Source organism: Xenopus tropicalis, chromosome 1 (assembly GCF_000004195.4).
Source record: "Xenopus tropicalis strain Nigerian chromosome 1, UCB_Xtro_10.0, whole genome shotgun sequence".
In the NCBI taxonomy this organism is placed as follows: Eukaryota; Metazoa; Chordata; class Amphibia; order Anura; family Pipidae; genus Xenopus; species Xenopus tropicalis.
Window position 1 is genome coordinate 213897129 of NC_030677.2, and position 23562 is coordinate 213920690.

A 23562-nucleotide genomic window follows, 5' to 3' on the forward strand; every position below is an offset into this window, starting at 1 on the left:
GGTTTATTTCATGGTTAAATGATTCCCTTTTCTCTGTAATAATAAAACAGTACCTGTACTTGATCCCAACTAAGATATAATTACCCCTTATTGGGGCAGAACAGCCCTATTGGGTTTATTTAATGGTTAAATGATTCCCTTTTCTCTGTAATAATAAAACAGTACCTGTACTTGATCCCAACTAAGATATAATTACCACTTATTGGGGGCAGAACAGCCCTATTGGGTTTATTTAATGGTTAAATGATTCCCTTTTCTCTGTAATAATAAAACAGTACCTGTACTTGATCCCAACTAAGATATAATTACCCCTTATTGGGGGCAGAACAGCCCTATTGGGTTTATTTAATGGTTAAATGATTCCCTTTTCTCTGTAATAATAAAACAGTACCTGTACTTGATCCCAACTAAGATATAATTACTCCTTATTGGGGCAGAACAGCCCTATTGGGTTTATTTAATGGTTAAATGATTCCCTTTTCTCTGTAATAATAAAACAGTACCTGTACTTGATCCCAACTAAGATATAATTACCCCTTATTGGGGCAGAACAGCCCTATTGGGTTTATTTAATGGTTAACTCTTTTACTGCCAACGATGTATGGGATACGCCGTGGCAGTAAAAGGGCTTAAATGCCAATGACGTGTCCCATACGGCATGTGCCGCCGCGGCAGAGAGCTTCTATCCATGACAGCCCCCCTGGGCAATGTGCCAGGGGGGCTGTCATGACGGTCCTGCGAGACGATCGCTCGCAGAACCCTCCAGGAAACAGAGACGTGATCGCATCGCGTCTGCTGCTTCCTACTTCCCCCAGGAGCGCCGGCCAACTGAAGAGGAGGTGACTGGGTCTTCAGGACAGGTAAGGATTTATTTTTTATTTTTGCATTTACACACATACACACTTACATACATTTACACACACTTACAGCACAAATTTTAGCAGTTCTTTTTTTCATTTTTCACACTTTTATACACTTATTTACACTCATATACACACTTACACACTATCACACAACTTTTACTCATGTACACACATGTATACACAAACACTTTGGGGTTTTTTTGTTTTGTTTTTTTTTTCATTTTACCACTTTGTTTTTAGTTTCTTTTACCTAAAAACTGTTTATTTTGACAGCGTTACTATTGGATCAGATATTCTGACCACTAATTACACTGTCATGTGACTTATTTTGTTGTTTCACTGATTTGCACAATTTTTGTGGTTTTATTGCATTTTATCCCTGTATAAGTGTTCCTGATCTGTTTTTAGCGTAGCTTTGCTGTGTGTAACTTTGGTGTACAAAAATAACTTTGCCTATTTTGAATTCATCAGAATGTGTACTTTCCAAAAATATATGGTTTTCTGGGGGTCTCTCTATAGTTAGGGGGGGTTACGGCACATAATACGCTGACAGGGGGCTCTGTATAGTTAGGGGGGTTACGGCACATAATACACTGACAGGGGGCTCTGTATAGTTAGGGGGGTTATGGCACATAATACACTGACAGGGGGCTCTGTATAGTTGGGGGGTTACGGCACATAATACACTGACAGGGGGCTCTGTATAGTTAGAGGGGGTTACTGCACATAATACGCTGACAGTGGGCTCTGTATAGTTAGGGGGGTTACGGCACATAATACACTGACAGGCGGCTCTGTATAGTTAGGGGGGGTTACTGCACATAATACGCTGACAGAGGGCTCTGTATAGTTAGGGGGGGTTACGGCACATAATACACTGACAGGGGTCTCTGTATAGTTAGGGGGGTTATGGCACATAATACACTGACAGGGGGCTCTGTATAGTTAGGGGGGGTTACGGCACATAATACACTGACAGGGGTCTCTGTATAGTTAGGGGGGGTTACGGCACATAATACACTGACAGGGGTCTCTGTATAGTTAGGGGGGTTACTGCACATAATACACTGACAGGGGGCTCTGTGTGCAAAAGCTGAGCTGGCAGGCGAGAAATCCATATCTCTGTATAGTTAGGGGGGGTTATGGCACATAATACACTGACAGGGGGCTCTGTATAGTTAGGGGGGTTACGGCACATAATACACTGACAGGGGTCTCTGTATAGTTAGGGGGGGTTACGGCACATAATACACTGACAGGGGGCTCTGTATAGTTGGGGGGTTACGGCACATAATACACTGACAGGGGGCTCTGTATAGTTAGGGGGGGTTACTGCACATAATACGCTGACAGTGGGCTCTGTATAGTTAGGGGGGTTACGGCACATAATACACTGACAGGGGGCTCTGTATAGTTAGGGGGGGTTACTGCACATAATACGCTGACAGAGGGCTCTGTATAGTTAGGGGGGGTTACGGCACATAATACACTGACAGGGGGCTCTGTATAGTTAGGGGGGTTACGGCACATAATACACTGACAGGGGTCTCTGTATAGTTAGGGGGGTTACGGCACATAATACACTGACAGGGGTCTCTGTATAGTTAGGGGGGGTTATGGCACATAATACACTGACAGGGGGCTCTGTATAGTTAGGGGGGGTTACGGCACATAATACACTGACAGGGGTCTCTGTATAGTTAGGGGGGTTTACGGCACATAATACACTGACAGGGGTCTCTGTATAGTTAGGGGGGTTACTGCACATAATACACTGACAGGGGGCTCTGTGTGCAAAAGCTGAGCTGGCAGGCGAGAAATCCATATGCGCTATTTTAATTTTGGGGTCAGTACATACCGCAGACTTTGGTATATCTATGCATATTGGGCATCAAACTGTTCAGGGGACCCCTGGGGTTCCTATTTGGGGTGACTTGCCTTTGTACGCAAGAAATTGTGTGAGATAAATGCGGCAAATTGCAACATTTTTAGGCAATTTTCTGAAATGTCATAAAAACCAATAACTTTAGGAAAGCTTTGCAGATTGGTACTTTGGTGTAGAAAGGACTCTTAACCCTTGTTGGATTTGTCAGAATGTGTACTTTCCAAAACTATATGGTTTTCTGCGGGCCTCTATATAAGTAGAGGGGGTTACAGCATATAATACACTGACAGGGGTCTCTGTATAGTTAGGGGGGTTACGGCACATAATACGCTGACGGGGGCTCTGTATAGTTAGGGGGGGTTACGGCACATAATACACTGACAGGGGGCTCTGTATAGTTTGGGGGGTTACGGCACATAATACACTGACAGGGGGCTCTGTATAGTTGGGGGGTTATGGCACATAATACACTGACAGGGGGCTCTGTATAGTTAGGGGGGTTACGGCACATAATACACTGACAGGGGGCTCTGTATAGTTAGGGGGGTTACGGCACATAATACACTGACAGGGGGCTCTGTATAGTTAGGGGGGGTTACGGCACATAATACACTGACAGGGGTCTCTGTATAGTTAGGGGGGGTTACGGCACATAATACACTGACATGGGGTCTCTTTATAGTTAGGGGGGGTTACGGCACATAATACACTGACAGGGGGCTCTGCATAGTTAGGGGGGTTACGGCACAAAATACACTGACAGGGGTCTCTGTATAGTTAGGGGGGGTTACGGCACATAATACGCTGACAGGGGTCTCTGTATAGTTAGGGGGGTTACGGCACATAATACACTGACAGGGGGCTCTGTGTGCAAAAGCTGAGCTGGCAGGCGAGAAATCCATGTGCGCTATTTTAATTTTGGGGTCAGTACATACCGCAGACTTTGGTATATCTATGCATATTGGGCATCAAACTGTTCAGGGGACCCCTGGGGTTCCTATTTCGGGTGACTTGCCTTTGTACGCAAGAAATTGTGTGAGATAAATGCGGCAAATTGCAACATTTTTAGGCAATTTTCTGAAATGTCATAAAAACCAATAACTTTAGGAAAGCTTTGCAGATTGGTACTTTGGTGTAGAAAGGACTCTTAACCCTTGTTGGATTTGTCAGAATGTGTACTTTCCAAAACTATATGGTTTTCTGCGGGCCTCTGTATAAGTAGGGGGGGTTACGGCATATAATACACTGACAGGGGTCTCTGTATAGTTAGGGGGTTTACGGCACATAATATGCTGATGGGGGCTCTGTATAGTTAGGGGGGGTTACGGCACATAATACACTGACAGGGGGCTCTGTTTAGTTGGGGGGGTTACAGCACATAATACACTGACAGGGGGCTCTGTATAGTTGGGGGGTTATGGCACATAATACACTGACAGGGGGCTCTGTATAGTTAGGGGGGTTACGGCACATAATACACTGACAGGGGGCTCTGTATAGTTAGGGGGGGTTACGGCACATAATACACTGACAGGGGGCTCTGTATAGTTAGGGGGGTTACGGCACATAATACACTGACAGGGGTCTCTGTATAGTTAGGGGGGGTTACGGCACATAATACACTGACATGGGGTCTCTTTATAGTTAGGGGGGGTTACGGCACATAATACACTGACAGGGGGCTCTGTATAGTTATGGGGGTTACGGCACAAAATACACTGACAGGGGTCTCTGTATAGTTAGGGGGGGTTACGGCACATAATACGCTGACAGGGGTCTCTGTATAGTTAGGGGGGTTACTGCACATAATACACTGACAGGGGGCTCTGTGTGCAAAAGCTGAGCTGGCAGGCAAGAAATCCATATGCGCTATTTTAATTTTGGGGTCAGTACATACTGCAGACTTTGGTATATCTATGCATATTGGGCATCAAACTGTTCAGGGGACCCCTGGGGTTCCTATTTGGGGTGACTTGCCTTTGTACGCAAGAAATTGTGTGAGATAAATGCGGCAAATTGCAACATTTTTAGGCGATTTTCTGAAATGTCATAAAAACCAATAACTTTAGGAAAGCTTTGCAGATTGGTACTTTGGTGTAGAAAGGACTCTTTACCCTTGTTGGATTTGTCAGAATGTGTACTTTCCAAAACTATATGGTTTTCTGCGGGCCTCTGTATAATTAGGGGGGGTTACGGCATATAATACACTGACAGGGGTCTCTGTATAGTTGGGGGGGTTACGGCACATAATACGCTGACAGGGGGCTCTGTATAGTTAGGGGGGTTACGGCACATAATACACTGACAGGGGGCTCTGTATAGTTGGGGGGGTTACAGCACATAATACACTGACAGGGGGCTCTGTATAGTTAGGGGTGTTATGGCACATAATACACCGACAGGGGTCTCTGTATAGTTAGGGGGGGTTACGGCACATAATACACTGACAGGGGGCTCTGTATAGTTAGGGGGGTTACTGCACATAATACACTGACAGGGGGCTCTGTATAGTTAGGGGGGGTTACAGCACATAATACACTGACAGGGGGCTCTGTATAGTTAGGGGGGTTACTGCACATAATACACTGACAGGGGTCTCTGTATAGTTAGGGGGGGTTACGGCACATAATACGCTGATGGGGGCTCTGTATAGTTAGGGGGGGTTACGGCACATAATACACTGACAGGGGGCTCTGTATAGTTGGGGGGGTTACGGCACATAATACACTGACAGGAAGCTCTGTATAGTTAGGGGGGTTACGGCACATAATACGCTGACAGGGGTCTCTGTATAGTTAGGGGGGTTACGGCACATAATACACTGACAGGGGGCTCTGTATAGTTAGGGGGGGTTACTGCACATAATACGCTGACAGGGGGCTCTGTATAGTTAGGGGGGGTTACGGCACATAATACACTGACAGGGGGCTCTGTATAGTTAGGGGGGGTTACTGCACATAATACGCTGACAGGGGTCTCTGTATAGTTAGGGGGGGTTACGGCACATAATACACTGACAGGGGACCTTGTATAGTTAGGGGCGTTACTGCACATAATATACTGACAGGGGTCTCTGTATAGTTAGGGGGGTTACGGCACATAATACACTGACAGGGGGCTCTGTATAGTTAGGGGGGGTTACGGCACATAATACGCTGACAGGGGGCTCTGTATAGTTAGGGGGGTTACGGCACATAATACGCTGACAGGGGTCTCTGTATAGTTAGGGGGGTTACGGCACATAATACACTGACAGGGGGCTCTGTATAGTTAGGGGGGGTTACTGCACATAATACGCTGACAGGGGGCTCTGTATAGTTAGGGGGGTTATGGCACATAGTACGCTGACAGGGGGCTCTGTATAGTTAGGGGGGTTACTGCACATAATACACTGACAGGGGTCTCTGTATATTTAGGGGGGGTTAAGGCACATAATACACTGACAGGGGGCTCTGTATAGTTAGGGGGGGTTACGGCACATAATACACTGACAGGGGGCTCTTTATAGTTAGGGGGGGTTACGGCACATAATACGCTGACAGGGGGCTCTGTATAGTTAGGGGGGTTACGGCACATAATACACTGACAGGGGGCTCTGTATAGTTAGGGGGGGTTACGGCACATAATACACTGACAGGGGGCTCTGTATAGTTAGGGGGGTTACGGCACATAATACACTGACAGGGGGCTCTGTATAGTTAGGGGGGTTACGGCACATAATACACTGACAGGGGTCTCTGTATAGTTAGGGGGGGTTACGGCACATAATACACTGACAGGGGGCTCTGTATCGTTAGGGGGGTTACGGCACATAATACACTGACAGGGGGCTCTGTATAGTTAGGGGGGGTTACGGCACATAATACACTGACAGGGGTCTCTGTATAGTTAGGGGGGGTTACGGCACATAATACACTGACAGGGGTCTCTGTATAGTTAGGGGGGGTTACTGCACATAATACACTGACAGGGGGCTCTGTGTGCAAAAGCTGAGTTGGCAGGCGAGAAATCCTTATGCGCTATTTTCATTTTGGGGTCAGTACATACCGCAGACTTTTGTATATCTATACATATTTATTATTATATATATATATGTATATATTATATATATATTATATATACATATTATTTAGTCGCACGCGGCTATTATTTCGTCGCCCGCGGCTATTATTTCGTCGCGCGGCTATTATCTCATCACGCGCCTATTCTTTTGACGCAAGGCTATTCTTTTGACGCCTGCGACAAATCTTTTTTGACGCCGGCGACAATTTTTGGACGTGCGGCGAATTTTTCCGCGGCAAATTTTTTCATCCGTCTCGCGAAACAATCCGCCAATGGCGAAACAATCCGCCAATGGCGAGACGCGGAAATTCGCCGCGAATCCATGCCTGACGAAACGTTTCGCCCATCACTAATAATAATTATAGAAAAGTACAGTAAATGAGTTTTTGGCAATAAAATATGGACTTTACAGTGTTATTTATTCAGTCTGTGTTGGCCCCAGAGTGATGCAGCCGCCAGTTTGCAGGGAAATGGGCATTTTTAATACAGTAATTTTCCGCAAGTATTGGCGTGTATGGCTAACATGGCGTGCGTTTATTCGCACGACTATTTATATGTGGCTACAAGTGATGAAATGTTTTGCCAGGCATGGATTTGCAGCGGATTTTTGGACGTGCGGTAAATTTTTTCATGCGTTTCGCAAAACAATCTGCCAATGGCAAAACGCATGAAAAAATTCGCCACGCAAAAGTTCACCGCACGTCCAAAAATTTACACAAGCGTCAAAAAATAATAGTCGCAGACAACAATTTTTTTGCCCGCACAACATTTTTGCCATTTCGTGGATCTTTCAAAAGATTTGCTAATTTTTCACCAAAGAAACCAGAACACATTCGCTCATCACTAGCGGCTACTATTTAAGCTTCTACCATTTATATGCTACTATTTATATGCTACTATTTATATTCTACCATTTATATGCACTATTTATATGCTACTATTTATATGCTACTATTTATATGCTACCAATTATATGCTACCTTTTATATGCACTATTTATATGCTACTATTTATATGCTACCAATTATATGCTACCATTTATATGCACTATTTATATGCTACTATTTATATGCTACCAATTATATGCTACTATTTATATGCTACCAATTATATGCTACTATTTATATGCACTATTTATATGCTACTATTTATATGCTACCAATTATATGCTACCATTTATATGCACTATTTATATGCTACTATTTATATGCTACCATTTATATGCACTATTTATATGCAACTATTTATATGCTACCAATTATATGCTACTATTTATATGCTACCAATTATATGCTACCATTTATATGCACTATTTATATGCTACCATTTATATGCACTATTTATATGCTACTATTTATATGCTACCAATTATATGCTACTATTTATATGCTACCATTTATATGCACTATTTATATGCAACTATTTATATGCTACCAATTATATGCTACTATTTATATGCTACCATTTATATGCACTATTTATATGCTACTATTTATATGCTACCAATTATATGCTACTATTTATATGCACTATTTATATGCTACTATTTATATGCTACCAATTATATGCTACTATTTATATGCTACCATTTATATGCACTATTTATATGCTACTATTTATATGCTACCAATTATATGATACTATTTATATGCACTATTTATATGCTACTATTTATATGCTACCAATTATATGCTACTATGTATATGCTACCATTTATATGCACTATTTATATGCTACTATTTATATGCTACCAATTATATGCTACTATTTATATGCACTATTTATATGCAACTATTTATATACTACCAATTATATGCTACTATTTATATGCTACCATTTATATGCACTATTTATATGCTACTATTTATATGCTACCAATTATATGCTACTATTTATATGCACTATTTATATGCTACTATTTATATGCTACCAATTATTTGCTACTATTTATATGCACTATTTATATGCTACTATTTATATGCACTATTTATATGCTACTATTTATATGCTACTATTTATATGCACTATTTATATGCTACTATTTATATGCTACTATTTATATGCTACCATTTATATGCTACTAATTATATGCTAGCATTTATATGCTACTATTTATATGCTACCAATTATATGCTACTATTTATATGCTACCAATTATATGCTACCATATATATGTGGCGACAATTCATATGCGGCTACTATCTATTTGCGGCGACTATATGCGGGCGTTAATTAGCGCATGTACCGTCAAATACAGCACGTAAATAGTCTTCGCGAGGTAAATAACGCATGCAATATCACGTGTTAATTAGTGCAAGTATGCTTATAGTGAATCGTGCGATAAGTCGCGAAAATTTAGACGCGATAAAATTTTTAACGCGCGCTATATATATAGCGCACGTTTTATCGCACTTTAGTGAATCAGCCCTAATGTGTAAATAGAAATAGTTACATGGGTCTTTACCCAGTAATAAGGAATAAGGAAGTGGTAGAGTTTAAAGCTATATGTGATTTCTCAGGAAATTCCCAATAATCCTAAATTAGAGGAGCAATACTAATTGTGTATATAGGCTTTTAATCTTTCAACCGATTCATTCATAAGCAGTATCACATGAGCTTGGGCCTAAGCCATATAAGTGTGTTTTTATGATAATTTTGTAATTTCCATATTACACCAGAAAACATTATATTTGTGTCATTGCACTGTTCCCATTGAGGAGATATCACTTTGGATCCACTGGGGGAACAGGCCCTGCTGCTACTTCTCCTTGGAGGGCTGAAACTTTCCTATGTTTGATGCAACCAACACAGACACAAAGTAGTAATTTAAAGGTTGAACCAGCAGGGGGAATCCCCACCACATATACATGCAAGGGGTTAAGTCTAATGGCAAACAGGGCGGTTTTACTGCAGGCGATTTTCTGCTAACCGAGAATCTTCTCATTCTTTCCTACTGCCCCAGTGAGACTCACTGACAGGAATGTAATCCATCTGCATTTATTGCCCCACAATCTGCCCCGGGTGCACAGTGACAGGTCGGGTTGCATTCCTGCAGTTTCACATGGGACAGTAGGAGAAAGGGGAAAATCTTATACGTACCATGATTTTCTTTTCTTGGACTGGAACATGGCAGTGGGCACCAATGGGTTAATGCCCCCATCATGTGAAGGACGGGAAATGACATTCAATAGCACAAATTCCTCCCCGCCCAACATCTGGTCTCCTATTTTTGACAAAAGCTCTCCCCAAAAGGGCTGGGAACCTGTGCCCACTGCCATGTTCCAGTCTGGAAAAAAAATCATGGTAAGTATAAGATTTTCCCCTTTCCTGGTCCTTCACATGGCAGTGGCACCAACTGGACCCTACAAAGCAGTACCACATGGGAGGGAATACGAATGCACATATCATACCTTGATTAGCTGAAAAAATGTCCAGTTTATAGAATTTTATGAACGTATTCAGATTTTCCACCGATACCTGGGCATGGAAGGCCCTACCGCTCTTTTACAGTGGGCTCTCAACACATTAGGGACTTGCACTGCACTAGCCTTGTGTGCCTCCGAGATACAAGATTTGATCCATCTGTAGCTTTAGCAACTTTAGGCCCTGCTGGAATAATAAGAATAGTCTGGTCTGTCCTTATATCCTTCACTCTCTGCAAGTAAATATCGAGGATCCTGGCAACATCCAAGCTGTGCCACAATATCTGTTTGAGGACATGGGAAAAACACTGGGAGGACAATGTCTGATTTATATTAAATTCTGAGCTGACTTTAGGAAGAAACTTGTCTGGTGCTTTCAAAATTACACAATCTTCCTTAAAGGAGAAGGAAAGGCAAAGTCACTTGTGGGTGCCAAAATGTTAGGCACCCCCAAGTGACTTTAATCACTTACCTTGTATCCCGGGCTGGTGCCCCTGTTACGAGAAAATAGCCCCAGCCCGGGGTACCTGGAGCGATGCACTTCCTTCCAGCTGCGTTTTGCCGGCAAATTCTCACTCTATACTGCGCATGCGTGCGCAAGCGAACAGGAAGGAGGAAGCAGGTACCCCGGGCTGGGGCTGTTCTCTCTGGACAGGGGCACCAGCCCAGGGTAAAAGGTAGGTGATTTAAGTCACTAGCGGGTGCCTAACATTTTGGCATGTTTATGGAGGGTAGGGTTGCTACCTGCCCAGTAAAATACCAACCAAGGCTGGGGCCAGGATTATGAATTTAATAGCAATGTATTTGCCAGTAAATTTGTAACTACCTGTCATTCTGCCACCGGCCCACCCCCAACCTGCCCCATATCACTAATTAAGCCAAGTAGTTATTGCCCATATACAAAAGATCTGCCTCTAGCCTGCCCACCTATGTCACTGGTCCAACTCCTTCTGTATCACTGCTCCTCCCCCTACATCACTGTCTCACCCCCTCCCATGTCACTTATCTGCCCCCTCAGGGTCCCACCCCCTCCCTCTTACCTCAGACAAGATTTTTTTTCTTGAAAAAAAAAGGGGCAACCCTAATGAGAGGATATTAGGCCTATCGTAATGAAGGGAATAGCCATCTCACTTCAAGGTATTATATTTATGTTTTGAATGCTTTACTTTAAAATTCATTTTCAGCTACAAAATCCTTATAAACACCATTAGATCTGTGTTGTGCCACAGAATCAGTGCAGCATTAAATCTTTCATCCATCTGTAAGACCATCCATTTAGGAACCTGTAGTGTTTAACAGCTGAACCTTTTAAAGGGGATCTTTCATCCTAAGAAATAATTCCAAATCCTTTTCTATCCTGTTAGTTGAACAAAATTAACTTTACTTACAATATATAAATTATTTAAAATGGTTTCCCCTCAGTCTGGGAATTCACAATAAAAGCAGATGGCATTTTAGATCCTAGCAACCCTGCTATCAACCCAAAATTTTGCATATGTGCAAAAATAGGGAATCTGATGCCCATGTCCATGCACAGGAAAGACAATTATAGACTGTAAGGAGGGAGGGGGAATGTGAGGAGAGCAGTGCTATACAGGAAGTGCTGAATTGAAAGTGAAAGTAAATACCTGAGGCATAGAGGCAGGGCAGGCAATATATGATTGGCAATATATGATTAGTTTCATGATTAATTTGCAAAGGACTTTGGTCTGTTTGGTTGACAGGTTCCCTGTTTGTTATTTGTTCATGGTTATTGCTATTCAGCAAAATAGACTTTAGAGGGTGCCCTCTATAGCAGGCCTCTGCACTAGGGATAATGCAGCCATGTGGGGCAGAGCTGGCAGTGTTTCATCTTGGTAAATCCTCCAAACAAATGTGTCTGAGGGGGGTTAACACTTTGTAGACCAATTAAAACAGTGGGAAGAAAGATCAGTAAATGCACTCCAATTAAAATCTGCATGTTTCTGGATAATGAATATGCTTCTTAACTGATATGGGGTGCCATTTGTCCAGTGTATATTTTGTGAACAAAATGACATTCTGTCTGCAAAAATATTTTCAATATTGTTTAGGACACAAAATGAATTTCACCAGGATACAGATGTAACTGTGGTTAGATACACTGGTAAAAAATGTACAAAAAAACAATATGTTTATTCAAGAATTAGAACAAAATCTAATTTCTACACAAAAAGGATATCATAATATTGCAAATTACATTTTGTAAATGTAAACAAGCATTTTGTCTCTCACACTATATTTTGTCTCTCAAATGTATAAAATCCATGTAACAAAACCATTGCTGTGTAAAGGTACTTTCAAGATGAATTATGTAAAAAACTTTTTTAACAAAATATATAATGTTGTAAATGGCTATCATAGGCAAAGTCACACAATTGATACCTCACTCTAATTTACCAGTTTGAAATGTCAAAATAGATGCTTATTACAGAAAGGAATATACCCTATCACAGAATCCATAAAAAGGAATCAATAAGATCAAGCATACTTCTTAACCAATAACAAGCATTCTTTCATTTTAACTGTAGTCCCTGTATCACTTCATTCACTTTTTACCCAGCAACAGTGATTTGGCCAATAATATAAGGTTTTGCTTTTTTCTGATCCTGCATTTTGATCATGAGGCTCAAACTCCTTTGCTGTGTTTCCCCTCCCCTGTGGCTGCTATTTTTCTAGCACATGCTCTCCAGAATGGATCCTAGGGATATTAATGTGAAGCTATTAGCTGACAGCATTTTGAACCTTTCAAATATAGTTGAGAATGTATAGAATATCATGTATTTATTATAAATTTTTTGTATAAGTATTATGGTCAAAGTACCACACACCAACGTGATAACAACATATCTTTATTGTGTGGAGTTACAAATTATATGCAAAGTACAAACAGCCAGTCACACATACCCTTGGCAGCTCACAGGAGCAATCTGTACAATTAATGCATATAAATATAATGTTAAGTATATGTGATATGTGTGTATGTTTCATATATGTGTGTGCCTGGATGTGTGCCCATCTCTCAGGAAGAGACATCTGTCTGTCCCTCCAGGGCAGAGAGCAAGGTGTGTCTGTCCCTCCTGGGAAGAGAGAGAGATGTGTCTGTCCCTCCTGGGAAGAGAGAGAGAGAGATGTGTCTGTCCCTCCTGGGAAGAGAGAGAGAGAGATGTGTCTGTCCCTCCTGGGAAGAGAGAGAGAGAGATGTGTCTGTCCCTCCTGGGAAGAGAGAGATGTGTCTGACCCTCCTGGGAAGAGAGAGAGAGAGATGTGTCTGTCCCTCCTGGGAAGAGAGAGATGTGTCTGTCCCTCCTGGGAAGAGAGAGATGTGTCTGTCCCTCCTGGGAAGAGAGAGATGTGTCTGTCCCTCCTGGGAAGAGAGAGATGTGTCTGTCCCTCCTGGGAAGAGAGAGATGTGTCTGTCCCTCCTGGGAAGAGAGAGATGTGTCTGTCCCTCCTAAGAAGAGAGAGCAAGAAAGAGACTTGTGTCCAAAAGTATATGCCGGGTTTCAGTATGCCCCTACCCCCCAAGTATCTATATGTTAAAAGGCGGCTCAGTCCTTTCCCAAATTAACTTACAAGTATGTGTGAATGGCAGGTTTACATTTCATTTGCTGTGGAATTATAATTCTGTGTGAATATATTCCCCTCAAATGTATCACCTATTCATTCAACACATCATAATTTTATTTTGAACTTAGTTATGTTAAGTACATGGGAAAAACTCCCTAGATCTTCAAATGTCTCATGGAACCTGTGAAATGCCCATGATGTAAATATTATGTAATAACAATTCATTATCATGTAATGAGATGGTAAACAGCGATAGGATATAAGATCTAACTATCCCTAAATTTGTCTTTTCCCACTCAGATGACCTTTATTTCCTCTTGGATTCAGCTTTAGTCATTGTTCTCTAAGGTTTAGCATTAAACTTTCTGTGCAACCTTCCTTATCACTCTGTATTTGATTATAGTTGATTGTAACTTCTTCATCCAGTCTCTAGTTTCACAGTTTCTACAGTATAGTACCATCATGTACCTAAGCAGAAACCAATAGTATTAGAGGTGTCCAGAAATCAGTTTAACAAGTAGTCTCTCATTATTTCTTAACACATTCTTTTATACAGCACTTGGAAAACATTTCTCCTGTGAATGATGCCAGGAACATCTTTCTGGAATCCATTTCATGTAAGAGGTTTCTTTGATTCTCTGGTCTTGCAAGGCTCAGAACACAATAATACTTGACATCCATTCAGGCCTGAGCTACTGAGCCCCTATGGGGATTAAGGGAGCCGCACTGGTACAGGGATTCACCAACACCCTTTATAGCCCCTGGCCATTCTCTGGCTACTCAGAGCTAGAACCCAGTCTATACAGAGTCAGGAACAGGTGTAGCCTGGGTAAGCTGTACTGCTTTAGGCTTATGCAGGCTTGGGAAGGCTATTAGAATATCAGTCACTGAGTATCAGACACTATAGCAGCCAGGGGCAACACTGGGGGTAGTGACACAGTTGTTTCAGGTTTAAAAATGACTTTCATCGGCTCAACTTAAGAACAGATTTATCACACCCCCTTAGGTAGGCCTTTAACAGCAAACACAGTCTTTGGGGAAAACACCAGCTGGAATAACAGGCAAAGACAAAGACAACCTCTTTAAAAGAAAGTTAAAAATATAGCCAGTCCATCACTGGTTAATGACACATTTCAATCATCTTTCATATGTCTTTTGCTAAAATTCCACTTCTCCAAATAGTCTTCAATTTTATTCTAAATCACAGTCTCTGTTACGATTGCATCACTTTTACATCAGGTTTCCTTGGGTGATGTCTCCATTCCTGTTGCAACAGATGAATCTTCTCCATGTGTCCTCTATTCCTGACCTACACTGAACAATCAGTGTCACTAAACCTATATATATATATATACAGTATTTATAGGTATATAATAACCCAATCACTGTATTACCATGTAATTCCATTCAGAACTTGTTACTGTCTGGAAAAAACAACAAGAAATAAAATGGGAGCTTTTGTCTATTATGTAAGTGTATGATGAATTTACAAAAAAACTGAATTATTTTAACAAAAAATAATATAAACAAATAGTAGGGGTGCAGTACTGTCAGTACTATTAGGGGAATAAAGGGAACATGTCAATAAAAATGACCAATCATTTTACACTTTTACAAAAGTAATAACTAATTAAAACCTATAATGTTACATTCCATGGATGAGAAACAATATCAACTAGAAAGGGAAGTTTGAGAACAAACTTCATGTTGGGTTGAAAAACATGAAGTCGCTGAATGGGCTCCGCCCACTTTCTCTGACCTTGGACCACAGTTATACAGTAAAAACCACTGTGCAAAGTTTGGGGACCCTGGTTTTAATAGTGTCTGCATGGCAGCAACTTAAATTTCCCCACTGAAAGTCAACGACATCTGATTGACGGTTGGTGGCTCCACCCCCTTTTTCTAACATGGAACTGCAGTTGCCCAGTGACTAACTGTGAAGTTTAGGGACCCTAGGATTAATAGTTAAAGAACGGCAGCAATTACACCAATAAAAGTCAATAGGTGAATTGTGATTGGTGGTTCCACCCACTTTTTCTAACTTTGAGTCCAAGTCACCCAGTGACAAACAGTGGGCACCCTGGCATAAATAGTTTGTGAAAGACAGCATTTTAAATTTAAACCAATAAAATTCAATGGATGAAATCTAATTGGCTGTTAGTGGCCCAACCTACTTTTCCTATTTTTGAACTGCAGTCCCCCAGTGGCCAACTTTGCAAATTTTGGGGACTCAGGCATTCATTGTGAGGCTGACAGCATTTTACACTTCACCATTGAAAATAAATAGGTGAAATGTTATTGGCTGTTGGTGGCTCCGCCCACTTTTTTTAAACTTTGAATGGCAAATACCCAGTGACTGACTCTGGAAACTTTAACAACCCTGGAATTAAAATTTAAATAATGGCATCAGTTTAAATATAAACCAAGGAAATCTAATGGGTGGAAATGGATTGGCTGTTGGTGGCTCCTCCCACTTGTTTGGGAACCCTGACATAAATAGTGTGAGCAAAGCAACATTTTAAATATAAACCAAAAAAATTCAATAGGTGAAGTCTGATTGGCTGTTGGTGGCTCCACCCACTTTTTAAAACCTAAAAATGCAGTTCCCTAGTGACCCTGGTGTTAATACTGTGAGAATGGCAGCAGGTTGAATTTCATATTGAAAATCAATAGGTAAAAACTGATTGGCTGTTGTTGGCTCCACCCACTTTTTCTAACTCTGAACTGCAGTTACCAGGTGACTAGCTCTGCAAAGTTTGGAGTCCTTAGTATTAATATTTAAAGAATAGCTGCAGTTTAAATTTAAACATATGAAGTCTATAGGTGATATCTAATTGGTTGTTGTTGGCCCCACCCACTTTTCTAAACTTGGAACATAATCACCTAGTGACAAACTGTGCAAAGTTTGGGGACCCTGACATTAAACATGTGAGAATGGCAGCAGTTAATATTTTCCCACTGAAAACAATGAAAGAAATGTGATTGGCTTTTGGCGGCTCCGCCCACTTTTTCTAACCTTGAGTACAAAGTCACGCAGTGACTGACTGTGCAAAGTTTGCGAACTCTGGCATCAAACCAATAAAATTCAATAGGTGAAATCTGATTGGCTGTTGGTGGCCCCGCCCACTTTTTCAAAACTAAAACTGTAGTCCTCTAGTGACCAACTGTGAAAAGTTTGGGGACCCTGGGATTAATTCTGTGAGAATGGCAGCAGGTTGAATGTCCCCATTTAGAGTCAATAGGTAAAATCTGATTGGCTGTTGGTGGCTCCACCCATTTACAAAAATACAAAAAACCTTAAATGCGTAGTCACCCAGTGTCTGACTATGCAAAGTTTGGGAAGCCTGGCAACAAACCAATAAAAATCAATAGGTGAAATCTGATTGGTTGTTGGTGGCTCCACCCACTTTTCCAAAACTAAAATTGCGGTCCCCTAGTGACCAACTGTGAAAAGTTTGGAGACCCTGGTGTTATTACTGTGAGACTGGCAGCAGGTTGGATTTCCCCATTGAAAGTCAATAGGTAAACTCTGATTGGCTGTTGGTGGCTCTGCCCACTTTTTCTTACCTTGAAACACAGTTACCTGGTGCCTAACTCTGCAAAGTTTGGGGACCCTGGTGTTATTACTGTGAGACTGACAGCAGGTTTGATTTCTGCCAAGTCAATAAATAAAATCTGATTGGCTGTTCACATCTCCGCCCACTTTTGGGCATCCAACAATCATCATATTTCCATTCAGGCTGAGCCCATGAAGGTGTGATTCAAGTTTGGGGAGTGAAGCCTCAAAGCTGTAAGTTTGGAAGCAGTTTCAATTTCCCCATTAAAGTCAATGATTAAAATTTGATTGGCTGCTGTTGGCCCCTCCCACTTTGCGGGTTTAAAAAAAAAAAAAAACCTGAATGTGTAGTCACCCAGTGACTGACTGTGCAAAGTTTGGAAAATCTGGCATCAAACCAATAAAAATCAATAGATGAAATTTGATTGGCTGATGGTGGCTCCGCCCACTTTTCAAAACTTAAACTGCAGTCCCCTAGTGACCAAGTGTAAAAAGTTTGGGGACCCTGGGGTTAATACTGTGAGAATGGCAGCAGGTTGAATTATTAGAAAAAACATTAAAACAAGGTTCAACATATAAGAGACATTGGTTCAGAAATAATTTTCTTCCAGTCATACCATACTATGAGTTGGCCATTCCCTCCCCCTCATATAGGGGAATATACCCCGTATACTAATGACCCCCAGCAGCTGTTCTACTGTCTCAAGGAATTGCTGTTCTAGCACCTTAGCCAATTCCATTCCCTTTTAACAAAGTAACAATATACACTAAGTGCATCTGTTAATACACATACATCATAAGGACTTTCAGTATTTAACCTTCATAGGGTTTTATTCAGTAAAGGTTGGCAAACTAAATTTTTAATTTATGATACTTTTTCAACAGTCAATATACATGGAAATGAAAATGCAACATACTAGAATACATTCTCCCACATAAACAATATCTGCACATTATCCCATGGCTTACCAGCGCCAGTTAGCAGCATATAAAGTATTGTTTAATTAATCTGGGGATAACCCTGCCCATATTAGGCAAAATTATATGGGACCTGCTTTAAATATATGTTTATGTGAAAGACAGGCTATTTAAACACAATACATATTTCCGTGTATATATTAACTTTGCATTACAACAATCAAAAAACCTTTGTTACTTAATACAATTTTTGCAAACCTTTAGTGAATAATTTAGGTCAAATTAACATTAATCTTTTAATTTTATTTCTATTAATCGTTTTAACAACAGAGAATAGCTCCTTCTCTCCTGACCCCTATATATTGTGCTGGTCATTTTGGGATTGCAGCTGTTGCTAGTCTGTATACCATAGTCACATCTTTGTGAATTCCTATTTATCTGACCTTTTCCTTTCCTCATAGCATTATTTTAATGAATTCTTTTTGTATGCCGATGTAACCGAAAGCATTTGCAGATTAGGTGCCCTATTTTCTTGCAAAAATGACAAACCAAAGATTCATAGGAATTGGCTTTCTTTACCACTGCTCCTCTCAGGGATCCTACCTGCTTGTCAGTAGATTCTGAGCTGCGTGACAGAAGTTCCAATCTATATTTCTCAATATAAGCTATTGTTTCTTGTAAAAAACTGCAACTGGATGCATGAACAATAGCTACAGGATCAAGAAATATACATTTTTGCACAAATCCATTGATCATGGCCTTGGGTGCTGGTTGATTTGCATCAGTTAATTCCATGACCAATCTGTAGGCTTTTTCAAACATTGCTGCAAATGCAAAAACATCATCCTGCAACTTGTATGTCTCAAATCTACTGATCAATTCTACAGAAGGAATCTCACCCTTAGTGATTAAAAACAGCTGTTTGACTCTTTCAAACTCATTGCACTCACCAATACTCAATACTGTTTAATTCTCGCACCCAACTAGACACAGGCAGCCATCTTTAAAATGTGGTATTTTTGTGCTTTTGAGAGATCATATTTGGAGCAGTAAGTCTCAAATATGTGACTATTTCCTATTAATGTTCTGCACTTATCAAACTTTGGAAAGGTCTCAGCAATTTTTAACAAATGTTTGTCCATTTTTAATTTAATAAATTTAATATCCGGATACTCTGGGACTGTCTCTGTTCTCTAATGATCACAAAAACATGTGTCACTTTACTTTGTTGCAAAACTGACTCAATTTCTGTCAGTCTGACATTATGTTTTCCTAGCTCTGTCAGAATCTCAGCACTAACTGAGTCACATTTCTCTTTATTCAAAGTTCCAGAGACAGCCTGTACTCCCTCAGTGTCCCTCTCACTAGAGCACATTAACGTGTTAAATGTTTTAACCAGTAACATTACATTGTTAATTTTGTGCTTTGGTTTAGAAAATGACACTCCTTCATCTAACTTCATATTCGCACCCACACACTGACTATAAAGATATGACAATAAGTTTGCATCAGACAAGTCTTTTGGAATTTTAAATTCTAATTTGCTCTTACTTGACAAATTATTAATAAAATCCATACAGAAAGCAGAATACTCCTTGCTGCACCCCTGTGTCAGTGCCTCTGATACTTACACACAAATCCGCTCTAGGTTCTTTTACTTACAGACTTCTGGAAGCTTCATACATACAGCACACTATATCCCCCCTTAGGAAGCTTTCAAAGTGGGTATATGTGTGATATGTAAAGCCCAGTATCTAGTTATCTGGCTGGCAATGCCAATGTAGAATATCATGTATTTATTATAAAAATAAAAAAGTATTATGGTCAAAGTACCACTCACCAACGTGATAACAAAATATCTTAATTGTGTGGAGTTACAAATTATATGCAAAGTACAAACAGCCAGTCACACATACCCTTGGCAGCTCACAGGAGTAATCTGTACATTAATGCATATAAATATAATGTAAAGTATATGTGATATGTGTGTATGTTTCATATATGTCTGTGTGTGCCTGGATGTGTGCCCATCTCTCAGGAAGAGAGACCTGTCTGTCCCTCCTGGGAAGAGAGAGAGACTTGTGCCCCAGAGTATATGCCGGGTGTCAGTATGTCCCTACCCCCCAAGTATCTATAAAAGGCAAGAGCATATTTTAAAAGGCAGCTCAGTCCTTTCCCAAATTAACTTACAAGTATGTGTGAATGGCAGGTGTACATTCCATATGCTGTAGAATTATAATTCTGTATGAACATATTTTACAAACATACAAAAAAGTGTTGTACAGAGTAATTAGATTATACACTTTTCCCAATGGTGATAGATAAAACATGTTTTTCAGCAGAAAACCCACAATGCAGTAAAAAAAACACAAAATTGTGTCTGTGTGTGTGTATACTTGGCAAACTGCACATTGTGTGAGTGTGTAAGTATGTGTAACTGTTGTGAAAGTTCAAAACCCCTTATCCCCCAAAATGTATGTCTGTAGGTGTGTGTTAGTGTAAAAAAGCATCTGTAGGGAGTGAATGCAAATGCCCCTCCCTGTGTTAGAGGGGAGTTAGAAGTAATTCTACTGGTTATAGAGAGAGAAAAGAAAGTTCAGTTTCATTTTTTGTTCCTGATTTCAGTGACGGCGGCTGCTGATCTGAGAGACGAGCTGAGCTGCTCCATCTGCCTGAGCATTTATACTGATCCGGTAATGCTGCCCTGTGGCCATAACTTCTGCCGGGGCTGCATTGGGGGGGTGCTGGGTACCCAGGAGGGGTCTGGGGCTTATTCCTGCCCTGAATGCAGAGCTGAGTATCAGGAGCGCCCTGCCCTGCCCAGGAACAGAGCTCTGGGGAACATAGCAGAGAGGTTCCGTCCGACTGAGACAGAGCCGGGGGAGACTGGGATCTTCTGCACTTACTGTCTCCTCTCTCCTGTACCTGCTGCTAAATCCTGTCTCCTGTGTGAGGCTTCTCTGTGTGATACCCACCTGAGGGGGCACTGCCAGTCAGCAGAACATGTACTCACTGAGCCCACCGCTTCCTTTACGGGGAGAAAATGTTCTGTACACAATGAGCTCCTAAAGTATTTCTGCTGGAAGGACTCTGCCTGTATCTGTGCATCCTGCTGCCTGGCCGGGGGGCACCGGGGCCACAGGGTGGAGCTGCTGAGTGAGGCCTCTGAGAAGAAGAAAGAGAAACTGAGGAAAGTTCTGGAGAAACTGAGCCCAGAGAGAGAGGAGACTGAGAGAGGAGCCCAGAGGCTGCAGGAGCGCAGGAGAGAAGTGGCAGAAGCGGCAGACGGTGAGACAGAGAGAGTCACTGCCCTGTTTAGGGGCATCAGGGAAGAGCTGGAAGCCCTAGAGAAGCGACTCCTGAGTGACATCTCCAGGCAGAAAGAGGAGCTCTCACTCACACTCACTGAGCTGATCCAACAGCTGGAAATAAAGAAGGACGAGCTGTCCAGGAAGATCCGGCACATTGAGGAGCTGTGCAACATGGCAGATCCACTCACTGTCCTACAGGAACAATGGGAATCCCATGGAGCTGCCTTTTGTGGGGCTGAGGGGGCAGATACTGAGGGGGGAGACAGGAAGCGCAGAAAAATAAATCATATAAATACCCCGACTGTAGGGGATCTGGATGTGGGTCGGATCTCAGAGACATTACTCACAGGCTTAGCTGGGATTGTGACTGGGGTAGAGGGATGGATCTATGGGCAGGAGGCTACAGAGCTGGTACTGGATATAAACACGGCTGGGAGTCATGTATCTGTATCAGGGGATGGGAAATCTGCTTCCTACTCACATACAGACCAGCGTCGCCCACAAACCCCAGAGAGATCTCAGTACTTTCAGGCTTTAAGCACCAGGAGTTTCCCCTCAGGGCGACATTACTGGGAAGTGGAGGTCAGTGAATCAGGGGGCTGGAGGGTAGGGGCGGCCTATCCCAGTATAGAGAGGGGAGGGGGTCATTTCTGGATTGGGAATAATAACAAGTCCTGGTGTTTGTGCAGATTGTTTAATAATAACTATACAGTGAGACATGATGGGAAAGTTACACAGTTACCCCACGTCCCTCCCTGCAGGAGAATCAGGATCTCATTGGACTATGAGGCCGGACACCTGTCCTTTTATGAGCTGAGTGAGCCAATCAGGCACTTACACACCTTCACTGCCTCCTTCACTGAGCCCCTTCATGCTGCATTCTGGGTAGGGTGGGGTGCCTGTGTGAGAATCATTAGTTAGGGCCCTGCCCACTGCCCAGCAGGAACCCCATTCCCAGAGCTGCCCTTAGCCCTGTGATGCCAGGGAAGGAAGGGGTGCAAGAGCCATGTTTATGTTGGGCAGCCACAATAACTAAGTGTGGCTGCATTACTAGGTGTTAAGTTACACAAATGCAGTTGCCAGTAACAACCAATAACATTTTTTCTTTTATTGTGCAACAGAATGCTCATATCTAAATGCTGATTGGTTGCTATCGGTAACTGCAATTGTGCAGTTCTCTAAAATGCTGCCTTTTCCCATACAGACCCTTACAACTCCCTGTAACTCCCAATAGAGCCTGTATTACAAATGACCCTCTCAGCCCATGTTTAGAATTGGAGGAAAGGTTTCCCCTTACACTCTTTACAGAACGACTTGGTTATAAAAAACCACAACCTGCTTTAGTTCTCACACTGGTTGGTGTTGCCCAGGGTTCTAACCCTTCCACCCTTCTTATTGGGGTCTCTGGCTGCTCTGATAACTCCCCTCAGCCTATCACCCCTAGAGGGAGCTCTAAAAGGATCTCTCCCCACACTGGCCAATGCCATCTCTCCTCCTACTGATACCATCTGCCTCAGTCTCTCTAGCACCATCCAATGGTGAGTTTAACCCTTTAAGGGTTTTTCCTTAAGTAAAGGTAAAAGGCTTGGCAGATGTCTCCCTTCTAGTTTAGTTGAGTTGGGATGTCAGAAATGATTATAAATGGCCAATTATTATTGTGGTTTATTTCGTACAGTTTATATCAATCTTATATTGGCCCTTCAGTGTGTATAAATGTTTGTATCCCCCATAGGGTCCCTTTTGATTGTAACTCCCTTACTGAGCTTTCAGTGGGACCCGGCCAAATAGATTGATGGATTAACAGACAAGGAAATAGATGTTAGAAAGGAGATAGTTATTAATGAAGTTGTACCATGTGATACATGAAATGAATGAACCATATATTTATGTGTAACGGTGGCCACGTACCATAAGATCCGCTTATTTGCCAATCTTTCCCCCAGTATGCCCACCTTGG

The 23562-nt window shown here is 41.8% G+C and overlaps 1 protein-coding gene across 1 annotated transcript; it reads left to right on the forward strand.

Annotated features, from left to right (window-relative positions):
* The first annotated feature begins 726 nt into the window (after positions 1–726).
* On the forward strand, positions 727–22865 carry LOC100489068 (E3 ubiquitin-protein ligase TRIM7). Its single transcript, XM_031906814.1, has 2 exons — positions 727–839; positions 20843–22865. The coding sequence occupies exons 1-2, from the start codon at positions 727–729 to the stop codon at positions 22524–22526; spliced, it is 1797 nt and encodes a 598-aa protein (XP_031762674.1). The 3' UTR covers positions 22527–22865.
* Positions 22866–23562: the final 697 nt, after the last annotated feature.